A 14817-nucleotide genomic window follows, 5' to 3' on the forward strand; every position below is an offset into this window, starting at 1 on the left:
ATTATGGTCACTGCTACCCCCTTTCCATTTGTTTACCTTTAGTCAGTCCTAAAATATAGGTTTTTTGTTCCCTATTCCATGTCTTCTTGCCTTAATTCCCTCTTGTATCCAATTATGCTCATGACTACTTAGATTTTTTTTTACATTCAAGACAAATATCTGACAACCACCAAAACAGATTATCAGTCAGAGAGGGGGAAAGATTCAAATCCAATATCCCCACTACCTCCAGGGAATGCCTGGCCTACAAGGGAAGGAAGAACATGTGGGGTGGCGTGGAGAAACACCAGTCTATGCATCAGACGTAGGGGAAGGAGCAGAGCGGCTCATAAACTGTCCACCCACACCCCACCAGCCACCTCCTGCCCCATCTGTGGAAGAGTCTGCAGGTCCCACCCACATAGGCATCATCGACCACCTCAGAACGAGAGACGTAAGTCCTAGCCCCCTAGGGACAGCACAAAATGCGTACGCAGAGATTTCTGTCGAGTTTATTGTCAAAGGCACGAGTAGGATGATTTTTTTTCCAGCAACATCACAAACATAGACTCGGGCAGCAATCATAAAATATATATCCAATGTATTGTATTTTCTGCAAGTGTAAAATTACATATTCTTCCTCGAGATGTTTTCCAATTAAAAATCCGAGTCATTATACCGACGTCTCAGTATTTAAACTGTTCTTTACATCAGGGCTAGGGTTTTATTTTGGGTTGTCAAGTCGAGTGGCCAGAAAGGGGCAGTGTGTCTCCAAGGGCGAGGAATTGGCTCGTTGAATGAGATGCTGAGGGGGAGCGTTCTGCCTGAAAATCTCGAAGTGCGCGCTGTTCCTTTTGCGCAGGGCGGTCGCTGGCGATGGATCTGGCCGAGGCTCCGATCACAACTCGTCCCCCTTTCCTTAAATGGGGTTGTTTGTAAAAGTTGCCGGTGGCCCAGAGGCATCGTAATACGAAGCACATCGGTAAAGCGTCTCGCCGTAAAAGGGCAGCGGGGAGAGAGGGAGAAGCAGTGGACGGGACGGCGGAGTTGGAATCTGCCGGGCAGGCTCCACCAGTGAGCACAGACAGCTCTCGGAGCCATACGCCGAGGAACTTCCTTGAGTAAAGGTCCCAAACGAGGTGAGTCCGGCTTCTCAGCGCCCTTCGACAGAACACCTCCCTCTGGTGTCTATGTCCTTCGACAGGGCGCTCCTTCCAGCCCGAGGTCTTTCGGAGCCGCCTTTCCCCGTGTGAGGAGAGATCTCAGTGATTTACTCCTCGCTCCCGCCACGTTGCCGTCTGACTCGGAGCCGGAGCGACGCCGAGCCCACCCACCAAGTCCTCACCTTGTGCCCTGTCTCCCGGCTTCTGCTCCCGGAGTCACGCCGCGTCCCATCGAGTCTGCTCACCCCCACACAAAAACATCAAAAATACAGGACGTTCAAATCAACATCTGCATAACGTGGTTGGTTATTCCATTACTGTACACTCACACAGAATCAGTTATCGGCCATTCATAAACTTAAATAGTTGGAGAGGTTTTAGTCGGTGCATTTTAATTACTGCTGTGCCAGATTGCAACACCCGGTGGTTCGCGCCTCTCCAGCTGGGGCGCGATTATTGAGGTCGGCGTTTGTGCCGGGGTCTGATTGGCGTCTGTGCTCCTGCATCTGGTGTAGGTGCCCGGAGTCTGGTGTCTGTGCCGGGGATTTGGGGGTCGGTGTCTCTGGTATCGGTGTCCAGGGGTTGGAGTAATCCATGGGACTGGCGCTGATTCCTTTCAGTGTGCTGCAGACTTGTTAATTATTTCAAAAAATGGTCGGTGTGGACTCAGCGGGCCGAAGTTTCCTTGTTGTATCTCTAAAGTAAACTGAAAATGCTGGAAACACACAGCACGTCTGGCCGCATCTGTCAACGTTTCTGGTCCGAGATCCTTCATCCTGATTATTTTCCCTACTTATTTGATGTTTATATCTAGCATGCCACAGATTTGATTCTTCAGAGATAGTTTTAGATGGATGCTAACTTTTTTTGTTCCTCATTGGATTTTATTTATCCGTCATAGATTTGATGTTAACTGGGGACTTTGCTGTCCTTTAACATTAACTTGTTCTGAAGGGAACGGCGATTTTAATAGTGACGTGTGTTTGTTTGGCTTGGCATCCAGTCGCTTTATTGTAACCCTTATCGGACGCTTTAGCTTGCAGCATCTTTATTTTTTTCCGCTTGCAATTTTGACAGATCTAATTCCAGTTATCCCACACATCCCGTGAACCGCTTTTCCTCGCACTTGTTTTCCGCAGGCCCGCAATAACACTCTCCACTCAGTCAAAAGCACAATGGTTCATTTGATCACACCCAAGGCTTCAGTGTCAGCCCTTAAACCAAAATCCCTTTTACCCCAGTTGACTGAAAAAAATCCGAAAACAGGTTTCCAATTGATACTTATCCCTTCATCTTCAATTCCGCAACAAAGTCTCTGCTTGCTCCTGAGAGTTTGTATATAAACTGGTAGCTGCGTTTACAACAGTGATTTTATCCACAAAAGTCATTGTTTTATCGTGGTACAGCTGTTTAAAAATCGAGAGAGCAAAGAGACTATGCAAATCCAAGTTCATTATAGAGTGATACAGTGTGGAAACAGGCCCTTCGGCCAACTTGCCCACACTGGCCAACAATGTCCCAGCTACCCTAGTCCCACTTGCCTGTGCTTGGTCCATATCCCTCCAAACCTGTCCTATCCATGTACCTGTCTAACTGCTTCTTAAACGATGGGATAGTCCCTCAACTACCTCCTCTGGCAGCTTTTTCCATACACCCACCACCTTTTGTGTGAAAAAGTTACCCCTCTGATTCCTATTAAATCCTTTCCCCTTTCCCTTTTTTCCCCCTTTTAGACTTGATAATATGAGTGCCTGTTGAATTGTTCTAGCTTTACTCCATCACATTCAGTAAACATTTCAAAGTGTCTCACTGAAGACCTGTGCTATAATAGGCATATTTTCTCACAGAAAAAAAAATCAGTGGATGCTGGTGATCCAAAATTGAAACAGAAAATGTTGGAAACACTCAGCATGATAGGCAGCATCTGTGCAGAGAGAAGCAAGAGTTAATGTTTCAGGTTGATAGCATTTCATTAGAACATATGCAGCTGCTCTGAGTTCATTCTCTGGCCATCTCTACTGTCAAGACTTCCATCTCCAGTGAATGGAGTAGTAATTAGCATAACACAAGCCCTGCAACTTTCCCATGCCTCAGTATTGCCTCTGTGAGTTTGTGGATAATTTTAGCAATACAAAAATGTGTTACTGCCTGGCAAACATCTGCCATATTACTCATTTATGTGCCATGTTGCCCAGTCAAGCCATATTACTCGCATATTTCCCCAGTGGACATATCGTCTACTCTTATTGTTTCGTACAAACATCTTCTTGCACCTACCTACCCATACTGACCACAGACCTATCTACTTCAACACCAGGTTTGAGCTCCAGCACTCCTATCACTTGTATCCATTACAGACCTTCTTTTGCACTTGTACCTGCTATGCAACACACACACCATACGGACCTTCCACACTGCCTGCCCTCCACCAGCGGAGAGTAAAATTGGACAAAATAACACTAAGGGAACAGAAGAGTCAAGCAAATCAAAGATCAGTTCAGCTATAAAAGGTGAAAGAGAAGAAAGATACAGAAGCAAAAGAGGAGAGGCCAATGTTAACTGTAAAGTGTGACCAGCTGTGCAGTGTGAAACATATTAATCTTAAATAAAATGACAATGTATTTTAATTTCCTTGTTAAATGCATCCGTATCCTAGTTGGCACTGCTGACAGACTCAGTCATTGCGCTGTGATATTGCAGAGAATCCCATAAAACAGGGTCATTCATAGATGATTGTTTATCCCTACTTCCATTTCAGTTGCTGTACTTTTGTGGCAGACATATTTTCCAGTTGTGAGTGAGTGCTGACATTCTTTAGTTGTGATGTCGGGTTGACCTTATCCAGTTGTAGGCTGTACATATTTTCCAGTTGTGTATTAGTGTAGTTCATTTCAACCTAGGTTAACACTGATATTTTCCTGTTGTATGCAGTGTTCATCTCTTCCAGTTGTGTGTTGTTGATAGTCATGTATTACTGTGACTATCTTCCATTTGTTTTTCATGTCGGTATTTTCTAGTTGTGGTTTGACAGATATTTTCCATTCAGCTTTAGTTCTATCAAACATTTTGCTTTGTTTTAACACAGATGGAGATGCTCCGACGTTCTTCCGTTTTTGCTGCTGAAGTGATGGAAGTGTTTGATCGCTCTCCTCCCGATAAAGAACTTATTTCTCAAGCCAAAGCACTCTGCCGAGACTACATCCATTCCCGCCTGATCCGAGCTGGTATTGTTTGGAGCAAACCAGACCATCTGACTGCTGGCCCAGCAAGCAAACTCACTGAGGTGTCGGCTGCACTCCTTCATTTGGGTAAGTCCATCATCATTGGGGCTGTGGACAGAGTTAGGGGAAAATAACACAAAGCTACGTGATAGAATTGGGAGAACCCGAAGAATGAGGAGTGAGAACTGGGATGAGAGAGAACACAGGACAGAATTGTTAGGAATGAAAATTATGCCAAGAACAGGAAGATTAAGACAGGAAGTATAATAGAAATGTGTCACATTTACAGATGATACTAATTTGTGATGGTGATCTTGGTTGGTTGATGTACATAGGTGTGTATCATCGAAGGGAGTCTCGATATCATCTCAAAAAGAAGTAACATGAACATGTTGCATCCTATTATTTTGTAACGTTGCATCATCAAAGCCAAAATAATGCAAGGTACAGGAGCTTATTGATGAGCCTTGGGCTCCACTGAAATCTTTGCCAGCAGACTGATCTGATCTGAAATTAGCAATAAAAACAGAACATGGTGAAAAGTGCAGTGTCAGGCATCTGTGGGGAAAGAATGAGATAACATGTCAATTCAGTCTCCCTTGTCACACGAGTTCCAGCATTTCCATTTTTTTCCCCAGATTTCCAGCATTTACACCTTTTTCAAATTTCCTGAAATTTTGCTATCCGTGTCTTTCCAACCATTAAAATGGAAGTTAAAGGATGGAGTTCCTATCTATTTCTGACTCCTTCCAGCAACTTGTAGAAATAATCTTCACTTATATTGTGAGATCAGTAAGATACTATCCTATGAGTGCAGATTTTTGTGGTCAAACATGTATCATGTATTCTGTATCAAACTGTATTCTATGTTCAGCAACAGTCTGAAGCATTCAAATCCAGGAAGTACCATGTAGAACTACCAGGTGTAGGCATACACAGAAACATGAAATTAGGTTCAAAATCATTTGGAATGCATTAACCGATAAATGGATGTTAACATGAAAATTGAAAACGCTGGAAATCATTCAGCAAGTCAGGTGGCCTCAATGGAAAGATTACGAATGGAACCTGAACCTTGAAATGCTACTGGTATCTCTCTGCACAAATGTTGCCTGACCTGCTGAGTCCTTATTTCAGATTTTAAGAATCTGCATTTTTTTGTTTTCAACCTGTTTTTTCCTGGGCGGCTGATTCAAGTTCACAGATCCTGGTTAGACAGTGGATTGCTAGTCTGTGACCCTGCAGAGTGAAGCGATGTGAATTAAACCTTCTACCTTGCTGAAATTATGATCTTGGGGGCATGGTCACATTCTGTTCGGAAACAGCAGTAGCAAGGGACCGGATGAGAATGCCTACACTTTCTGATAGACAATAGGTGCAGGAGTAGGCCATTCGGCCCTTCGAGCCAGCACCGCCATTCACTGTGATCATGGCTGATCATCCACAATCAGTACCCCGTTCCTGCCTTCTCCCTATACCCCCTGGACTCCACTATCTTTAAGAGCTCTATCTAACTCTCTCTTGAAAGCATCCAGAGAATTGGCCCCCACTGCCTTCTGAGGCAGAGAATTCCACAGATTCACGACCTTCTGTGTGAAAATGTTTTTCCTCATCTACGGTCTAAATGGCTTGCCCCTTATTCTTAAACTGTGGCCCCTGCTTCTGGACTCCCCCAACATCGGGAACATGTTTCCTGCCTCTAGCGTGTCCAAACCCTTAATAATCTTATATATTTCAATAAGATCCCTTCCCTTCCTTCCAAATTCCAGAGTATACAAGCCCAACCGCTCCAATTCAAGTCAAGTCAAGTTTATTTGTCACATACACATATAAGATGTGCAGTGAAATGAAAGTGGCAATGCCTGCGGATTGTGCAAAAGCTACAGAACAGAATAGAACAGAATCAGTATTTACATATTTAAAAAAACCCCAGCAATTTAAAAAAGACACAACACAACAGTAAATTAGTCCCTGGTGAGATAAGAGTTTACAGTCCTGATGGCCTGTGGGAAGAAACTCTGTCTCATCCTCTCTGTTTTCACAGCATGACAGCGGAGGCGTTTGCCTGACCGTAGCAGCTGGAACAGTCCGGTAGGGGTCCCCCATAATGTTGCTGGCTCTGGATCTGCACCTTCTGATGTATAGTTCCTGTCGGGGGGCAAGTGTAGTTCCCATAGTGTGTTCGGCCGAACGTACTACTCTCTGCAGAGCCTTCTTGTCCTGTGCAGAGCAGTTCCCAAACCAGATTGTGATGTTGCCGGACAAGATGCTTTTGACAGCTGCTGAGTAGAAGCACTAAAGGATCCCCAGAGAGACTCTGAATTTCCTCAGTTGCCTGAGGTGTTAAAGGCGCTGCCTTGCCTTACTCGCGAGTACGGCAGCGTGTGATGTCCATGTCAGATCCTCTGTGATGTGGACTCCCAGGTATTTAAAGCAGCTCATCCTGTCCACAGTAGCCCCATTTATCTCCAGTGGTGTATACGTCCTCGGATGTTGTGCCCTTCTAAAGTCCACAATCAGCTCCTTAGTTTTTATGACATTCAAGAGGAGGCTGTTGTCCTGACACCAGAGTGCCAGATCAGCCACCTCCTCCAGGTAGGCCTTCTCATTGTTATCGGAGATCAGGCTCACCACCACAGTGTCATCAGCAAACTTGATGATGGAGTTGGAGCTGAACCTGGCCACACAGTCATGTGTGTACAGGGAGTATAGTAGGGGGCTGAGGATGCAACCCTGGGGGGATCCCGTGTTTAGGGTGAGGGTGTTTGATGTATTTCTTCCCATCTTGACTACCTGGGCCCTGGCAGTGAGAAAGTCCAGGACCCAGGCACACAGGGGAGTGTTAAGCCCCAGTTCCAGCAGCTTCTCAGCAAGTCTGGTGGGGACTATCGTGTTGAAGGCTGAACTGGTCAATAAACAGCATCCTCACATGGCCCCCCTTCTGGCTGTCAAGGTGAGAGAGAGCGGTGTGCAGAACCTGGGAGACCGCATCATCCGTGGATCTGTTCGGACGGTATGTGAACTGCAGCGGGTCCATGTTGCGAGGAAGGAAGGGGCAGATGTGGTTCTTGATCAGCCTCTCGAAGCATTTCATGACTACCGAGGTGAGGGCCACCGGTCGGTAATCATTCAAACTAGCTGGAGAGGCATTCTTTGGTACAGGTACAATAATGGATCTTTTGTAGCAGGCAGGGACCACGGACTTGCTCAGGGGGAGGTTGAATATTGTGTTGAGAACTGGAGCTGGCTGAGTAGCACAAGACTTAAGTACTCGCCCAGATATACCTTCAGGGCCTACAGCTTTCCTCGTGTTCACACGTGTCAGAGCCCTCCTCACGTCGTGCTCGGACAACAAGAATGTGTGCACATTCTATCAACATATGACAGTCCAGCCATCCCGGGAATTAACCTCGTTAACCTCCGCTGCACTCCCTCAATAGCACTCCCTCAATGTCCTTCCTCAAATTTGGAGACTAAAACTGCACACAATACTCCAGGTGTGGTCTCACTAGGGCCCTGTACACCTGCAGAAGGACCTCTTTGCTCCTATACTCAACTCCTCTTATTATTGATATGGTGCCAGTGCAATAACCTGGCCCTCAACACCAGCAAAACCAAGGAACTGATTGTGGACTTTGGAAGGAGTAGGAGGGGGACCCACAGCCCCATTTATATCAACGGGTCGATGGTTGAAAGTGTCAAGAACTTCAAATTCCTGGGCGTGCACATCTCTGAAGATCTTTCCTGGTCCGAGAACACTAACGCAATTATCAAAAAAGCTCATCAGCGCCTCTACTTCCTGAGAAGATTACGGAGAGTTGGATTGTCAAGGAAGACTTTCTCTAACTTCTACAGGTACACAGTCGAGAGCATACTGACCGGTTACATCGTGGCTTGGTTCGGCAATTTGAGCGCCCTGGAGAGGAAAAGACTACAAAAAGTAGTAAACACTGCCCAGTCCATCATCGGCTCTGACTTTCCTTCCATCGAGAGGATTTATCGCAGTCGCTGCCTCAAAAAGGCTGGCAGTATCATCAAAGACCCACACCATCCTGGCCACACACTCATCTGCCTGCTACCTTCAGGTAGAAGGTACAGGAGCCTGAAGACTGCAACAACCAGGTTCAGGAATAGCTACTTCCCCACAGCCATCAGGCTATTAAACCTGGCTCGGACAAAACTCTGATTATTAATAACCACTTTCAGTTATTTGCACTTTACCAGTTTATTTATTCATGTGTGTATATATTTATATCATGGTATATGGACACATTTATCTGTTTTGTAGTAAATGCCTACTATTTTCTGTGTGCTTAAGCAAAGCAAGAATTTCATTGTCCTATACAGGGACACATGACAATATACTCACTTGAACTTGAAGGCCAACATGCCATTTGCTTTCTTCACTGCCTGCTGTACCTGCATGCTTACTTTCAGTGATATCGTTGTACTTCCTCTTTTCCCAACGACGCCATTTAGATAATAATCTGCCTTCCTGTTTTTGCCACCAAAGTGGATAACCTCACATTTATCCACATTAAACTGCATCTGCCATGCAGCTGCCCACTAACCCAACCTGTCCAAGTCACCGTGCATCCTCCTCACAGTTCACACTGCCACCCAGCTTTGTGTCATCTGCAAATTTGCTAATGCTACTTTTAATCCCTTCATCTAAATCATTAATGTATATTGTAAATAGCTGTGGTCCCTGCACTGAGCCTTGCGGTACCTTACTAGTCACTGCCTGCCATTCTGAAAGGGACCCGTTAATCCCTACTCTTTGTTTCCTGTCTGCCAACCAATTTTTAAAATCCATGTCAATACCCTACCGCCAATGCCATGTGCTCTAATTTTGCCCACTAATCTCCTATGTGGGACCTTATCAAATGCTTTCTGAAAGTCCAGGTACACTACATCCACTGGCTCCCCCTTGTACATTTTCCAAGTTACATCCTCAAAAAATTCCAGAAGATTAGTCAAGCATGATTTCCCCTATGTAAATCCATGCTGTCTCGGACCAATCCTGTTACTGCTATCCAAATGTGCCGCTATTTCATCTTTTATAATTGACCAGCATCTTCCCCACCACTGATGTCAGGCTAACTGGTCTATCATTCCCTGTTTTCTCTCTCCTGCCTTTCTTAAAAAGTGGGATATCATTAGCTACCCTCCAATCCACAGGAACTGATCCTGAATCTATATAACATTGAGAAATGATCACCAATGCGTCAATGATTTCTAGAGCCACTTCCTTAAGTACCCTGGGATGCAGACCATCAGGCCCTGGGGATTTATCAGCCTTCAGTCCCATCAGTCTACCCAACACCATTTCCTGCCTAATGTGAATTTCATTCAGTTCCTCTGGCACCCTAGGTCCTCTGGCCACTAGTACATCAGGAAGATTGTTTGTGTCTTCCTTAGTGAAGACGGATCCAAAGTACCTGTTCAACTCGTCTGCCATTTCCTTGTTCCCCATAATAAACCCACCTGTTTCAGTCTTCAAGGGTTCAACTTTGGTCTTAACTAATTTTTCCTCTTCACATACCTAAAGAAGCCTTTACTATCCTCCTTTATATTCTTGGCTAGATTACCTTCGTACCTCATCTTTTCTCCCCGTATTGCCTTTTTAGTTATCTTCTGTTGCCCTTTAAATGTTTCCCAATCCTCTGGCTTCCCGCTTGTCTTTGCTATGTTGTACTTCTTCTCTTTTATTTTTATACTGTCCCTGACTTCCCTTGTCAGCCACGGTCGCCCCTTACTCCCCTTGGAATCTTTCTTCCTCTTTGGAATGAACTGCACCTTCTGAATTATTACCAGAAATACCTGCCATTGTTGTTCCACTGCCATCCCTGCTAGGGTATCTTTCCAGTCAACTTTGGCCAGCTCCTCCCTCATTGCTCCATAGTCCCCTTTGTTCAATTGTAATACTGACACTTCCGATTTTCCATTCTCGCTCTCAAATTGTGGATTAAAACTTATCATATTATAGTCACTACCTCCTAATGGCTCCTTTACCTCAAGTTCCCTTATCAAATCAGGTTCATTACACAACACTAAATCCAGAATTGCCTTCTCCCTGGTAGGCTCCAGTACAAGCTGCTCTAAGAATCCAGCATGGAGGCACTCCACTAACTTCCTTTCTTGGGGCCCAGTACCAACCTGATTTTCCCAGTCAACCTGAATGTTGAAATCTCCCATAACAACGGTAGCATTACCTTTGCGACATGTCAATTGTAACTCTTGATTCAACTTGCACCCTATATCCAGGCTACAGTTTGGGGGCCTGTGGGTAATTCACATTAAGGTCTATTTACCCTTACAATTCCTCAGTTCTATCCATACTGACTCTACATCTCCTGATTCTATGTCACCCCTCGCCTGAATTTCATTCCTCACCAACAGAGCTACCCCACCGCCTCTGCCCACCTGTCTGTCTTTTCGATAGGACGTATAGCCTTGAATATTCAGTTCCCAGCCCTGTTCCTCTTGCAGCCTTGTCTGTGTAATTCCCACAACATGGATGATGATTCAGATCAATGTAAAGGTTTGTTTTGAGAGGGATATTTATTTGCCTCTGTACTCCACAATTTGAGATTTGTAATAGAAAAAAATCATGAGGTTAAAGTGTACATTGTCAGATTTTGATTAAGGCCATTTTTATACATTTTGGTTTCACCATGTAGAAACTACAGCAGTGTTTATATATAGTACCCCCATTTCAGGGCACCATAAAGTTTGTGGCACAGCAATGTAATGTAAATGAAAGTAGTTGTGTTTATTTTTTTGTTGCATATCCTTTGCATGCAATGACTGCTTGAAGCCTGCGATTCATGGACAACACCAGTTGCTGGGTGTCTTCTCTGGTGATGGCCTGCCAGGCCTGTATTGCAGCTATGCTTGTTTTGGGGACTAGTCCCCTTCAGTTTTCTCTTCGGCATATAAAAGGCATGTTCAATTGGGTTCAGATCGGGCGCTTGATTTGGCCACTCAAGAATTGACAATTTTTTAGCTATGAAAAACTCCTTTGTTGCTTTAGCAGTATGTTTGGGATCATTGTCTTGCTGTAGAATGAACCGCCGGCCAATGAGTTTGAGGCATTTGTTTGAACTTGAGCAGATAGGATGCGTCTATACACATCAGAATTAATTATGCTACTACCATCAGCAGTTGTATCATCAATTAAGATAAGTGAGCCAGTTCCTTCAGCAGCCATAAATGCCCAGGCCATAACACCCCCACCACCGTGTTTCACAAATGAGGTGGTATGCTTTGGATCTTGGACAGTTCCTTCTCTCCTCCATACTTTGCACATGCCGTCACTCTGATATAAGTTAATCTTCGTCTCATCTGTCCACAAGACCTTTTTCCAGAACTGTGGTTGCTCTTTTAAGTACTTCTTGACAAACTGTAACCTGGCCATCCTATTTTTGCGACTAACCAATGGTTTGCATCTTGCAGTGTAGCCTCTGTATCCTGTTCATGAATTCTTCTGCGGACAGTGGTCATTGACAAATCCACACCTGACTCCTGAAGAGTGTTACTGGTCTGTCAGACAGGTGTTTGGGGATTTATCTTTATTATGGAGAGAATTCTTCTTTCACCAGCTGTGGAGATCTTCCTTGGCCTGCCAGTCCCTTTGCGATTAGTAAGCTCGCCAGTGCTCTCTTTCTTCTTAATGATGTTTCAAACAGTCGATTTTGGTAAGCCTAAGGTTTGGCTGATGTCTCTAACAGTTTTATTCTTGGTTCTCAGTCTCATAATGGCTTCTTTGACTTTCAGTGGCACAACTTTGGTCTTCATGTTGATAAACAGCAATAAAAGTTTGCAAAGGTGATGGAAAGACTGGGGGAAAGACTAGGTGCTGAGAGCTCTCTTATACCTGCATGAAAGAGGCAATCAAACGCACCTGAGCAATTGCAAACACCTGTGAAGCCACGTGTCCCAAACATTACGGTGCCCTGAAATGGGGGGAACCATGGATAAACACAGCTGTAATTTCTACATTGTGAAACCAAAATGTATAAAAATACCCTTTAATAAAATCTGACAAAGTGCTCTTTACCACATGTGATTTTTTTTTTTCCTATTACAAATCTCAAATTGTGGAGTACAGAGACAAATAATTAAATGATGTGTCTGTCATAAACATTATGGAGGGCACTGTTATTCCCTTTTGGATGTTAACATTGAATCTGCTCTCATAAACCTTTCAGGCAATGAGTCAAAGTTGTATTTTTAATTGTATGATTATATGCATAATCTCCAGTAACAGTGAACACTTTGTAAACATACTACTTGGAGCAATAATGTAACATGCTCTAAGGAGGCTGACAGTCTGCTTTTATTTTATATGGCTGACTACAATGAGATGTGAAATATGTTATTGATTCACCATCACTCATTTTACATTATTTTATTCATATAAGAGCCGCCCCAAACGGTCACATCTATGTTGGATGCAGTCTAGCACTTCCCCACCCCCCACCCAGCATATGTCACTCTAATGATTAGAACCTATCGTAAAATATTGCAGCTGTTACTAAAGCAGTGAGCTCATCCAACTATGTTCTATGTCTGCCAAAAATGCAGAATCTCAGAAATGTAGTGTTTATTTGGAGTATTTGAAGTCACAGAAGGGGGAAGGAGGGTTAAAATTAGCCATCAAAGAAAGCTCAAAATGGATGATTGTTATTCCCCTTCCCTTACTGATTTAATTTTGTACAAATTATGACATCCATCCAATGTATTACCAATGCTTCTGTTCACAATTCACCCAACAGAGGACAGACTTGAATTCATGTGGCAACTTTACAACCCCGTTACATCGTTAAGCATTTTGTTGTTAATTCAAGTACTTCTGAAGTGTTTGGCTATTACTGCAATGTCAGAAATGAGGCAATTTGTATATAACAAGGTCCAACAGACCAACTAGTCCGATTTTTATGTCTGTGATTGAAGATAAATGTAGCCGGATACTGAAGATAGTCCCCATGATGCAGTCATGTAATTTGGCAGGCTGATTGGGCTTTGGTTCAATATCTTGTCTGGAAATTAGCATCAAGTAAAGGCATTATTTATAGTCAATTCGTAATTACCTTTGACAAGATGGCAGTGAGCTGCTGTAGTTCTTGTGTTGGTGCTCTCATGTTGGATGAGGATTTTGAAGATTTTGAGCCAGCAAGGATGAAGGGCTGAAGATATATTTCCAAGTTAGGATAGTGTGCGATTCGGAGGGGAATCTGCGAGGGAGGTGTTCTAATGCAAATGTTGTTCATGTGCTGCTTCGTGGCAGAGGTTATGAATTTGAGCAGCTACTGTGCAATTAGTCTTGATCACTGAACTCCTCCGCCATCAAGGGTTGGCAACGCGCAATTCATTGCCAATTGAATTCTCCGTGACATTTTGAGCTTGTTGTCTTCCAGGTTTTATCTGGAAGCAGAGGGAGACTCGGAATCATTATTATACAGTTTGAGACCAATGGGCATATAAAGTCCCGACTGGCGAAATCCAGTTAGTTTCATTGCGCTCCTCTTTCACTATAACTCTCCTAATTTCATTCAAATTACATTCAAATTCTGAAGAAGGGTTTCGGCCCGAAACGTTGCCTATTTCCTTCGCTCCATAGATGCTGCTGCACCCGCTGAATTTCTCCAGCTTTTTTGTGTACCTTCATTCAAATTACTGTTCAATTCAATTTTGAAAAATTGAATAATTCTTCTCAACATACAACATTGGGTTCCAGATCATTAGCAACTCTCTAAAACATCTAAAAAGTCTGAAAGGTCTTTATCTCTCAAGAGTCAAGAGTGTTTTATTGTCATATGTCCTGTTGATATAAACAGGATTGTGGGTCCTCATCCTTCCCCTACTAAAGTCCTTAATCAGTTCCTTGGTCTTACTAATGTTGAGAGCCACGTTGCTCTGACACCATTTGGTCAGTCAGTCGATCTCACTTCTATACTCTGACTCGTTCCTATCTGTGATACGTCCAACCAGAGTGGTGTCATCGGCGAACTTGATGATGGAGTTCGCACCCCTATGTCTAGTTCTTACCACTTTAACTCTGTGTCCACTGGTACTTGATACATCCCCTCAAAGCAGTGGTCAGTCTCTGTTTGAACACGTACATGGAAAGGTAAAGTTTAGATGGATATGGGCCAAACGCAGGAAGGTGGGACTATTGTAGATAGAACATCTTGGTCGGTATGGGCAAATTGGGCCAAAGGGCCTGTTTCCATGCTGTATGACTCTAGGCCAGTCTACTTAATCCCTCAATAGACAAACCCCTCAATTTCAAGATCAATTTTGTGTAAAGTCACACGTCTTGTTATAAGGAAGAGCAATGGATGCACTTCTAGTGCCTTAGTCAACAATTATCATATATAAGTTCATAGGTCATAGGAGCAGAATTAGGCTATTTGGTCCATTGAGTCCACTACTGAATCGTGGTTGAT

At 43.9% G+C, this 14817-nt stretch overlaps 1 protein-coding gene across 1 annotated transcript in view; it reads left to right on the plus strand.

Annotated features, from left to right (window-relative positions):
- The first annotated feature begins 772 nt into the window (after positions 1-772).
- The window catches only part of bok (BCL2 family apoptosis regulator BOK), a 37403-nt gene continuing 23358 nt past the window's right edge, over positions 773-14817 (plus strand). Inside the window, exons 1-2 of the mRNA XM_033031630.1 lie at positions 773-1118; positions 4228-4450. Coding sequence (XP_032887521.1) covers positions 4228-4450 — 223 coding nt within the window. The 5' untranslated portion in view covers positions 773-1118. The remainder of the gene's footprint in view (positions 1119-4227; positions 4451-14817) is intronic.

Source organism: Amblyraja radiata, chromosome 13 (genome assembly GCF_010909765.2).
Source record: "Amblyraja radiata isolate CabotCenter1 chromosome 13, sAmbRad1.1.pri, whole genome shotgun sequence".
NCBI classification, from domain to species: domain Eukaryota; kingdom Metazoa; phylum Chordata; class Chondrichthyes; order Rajiformes; family Rajidae; genus Amblyraja; species Amblyraja radiata.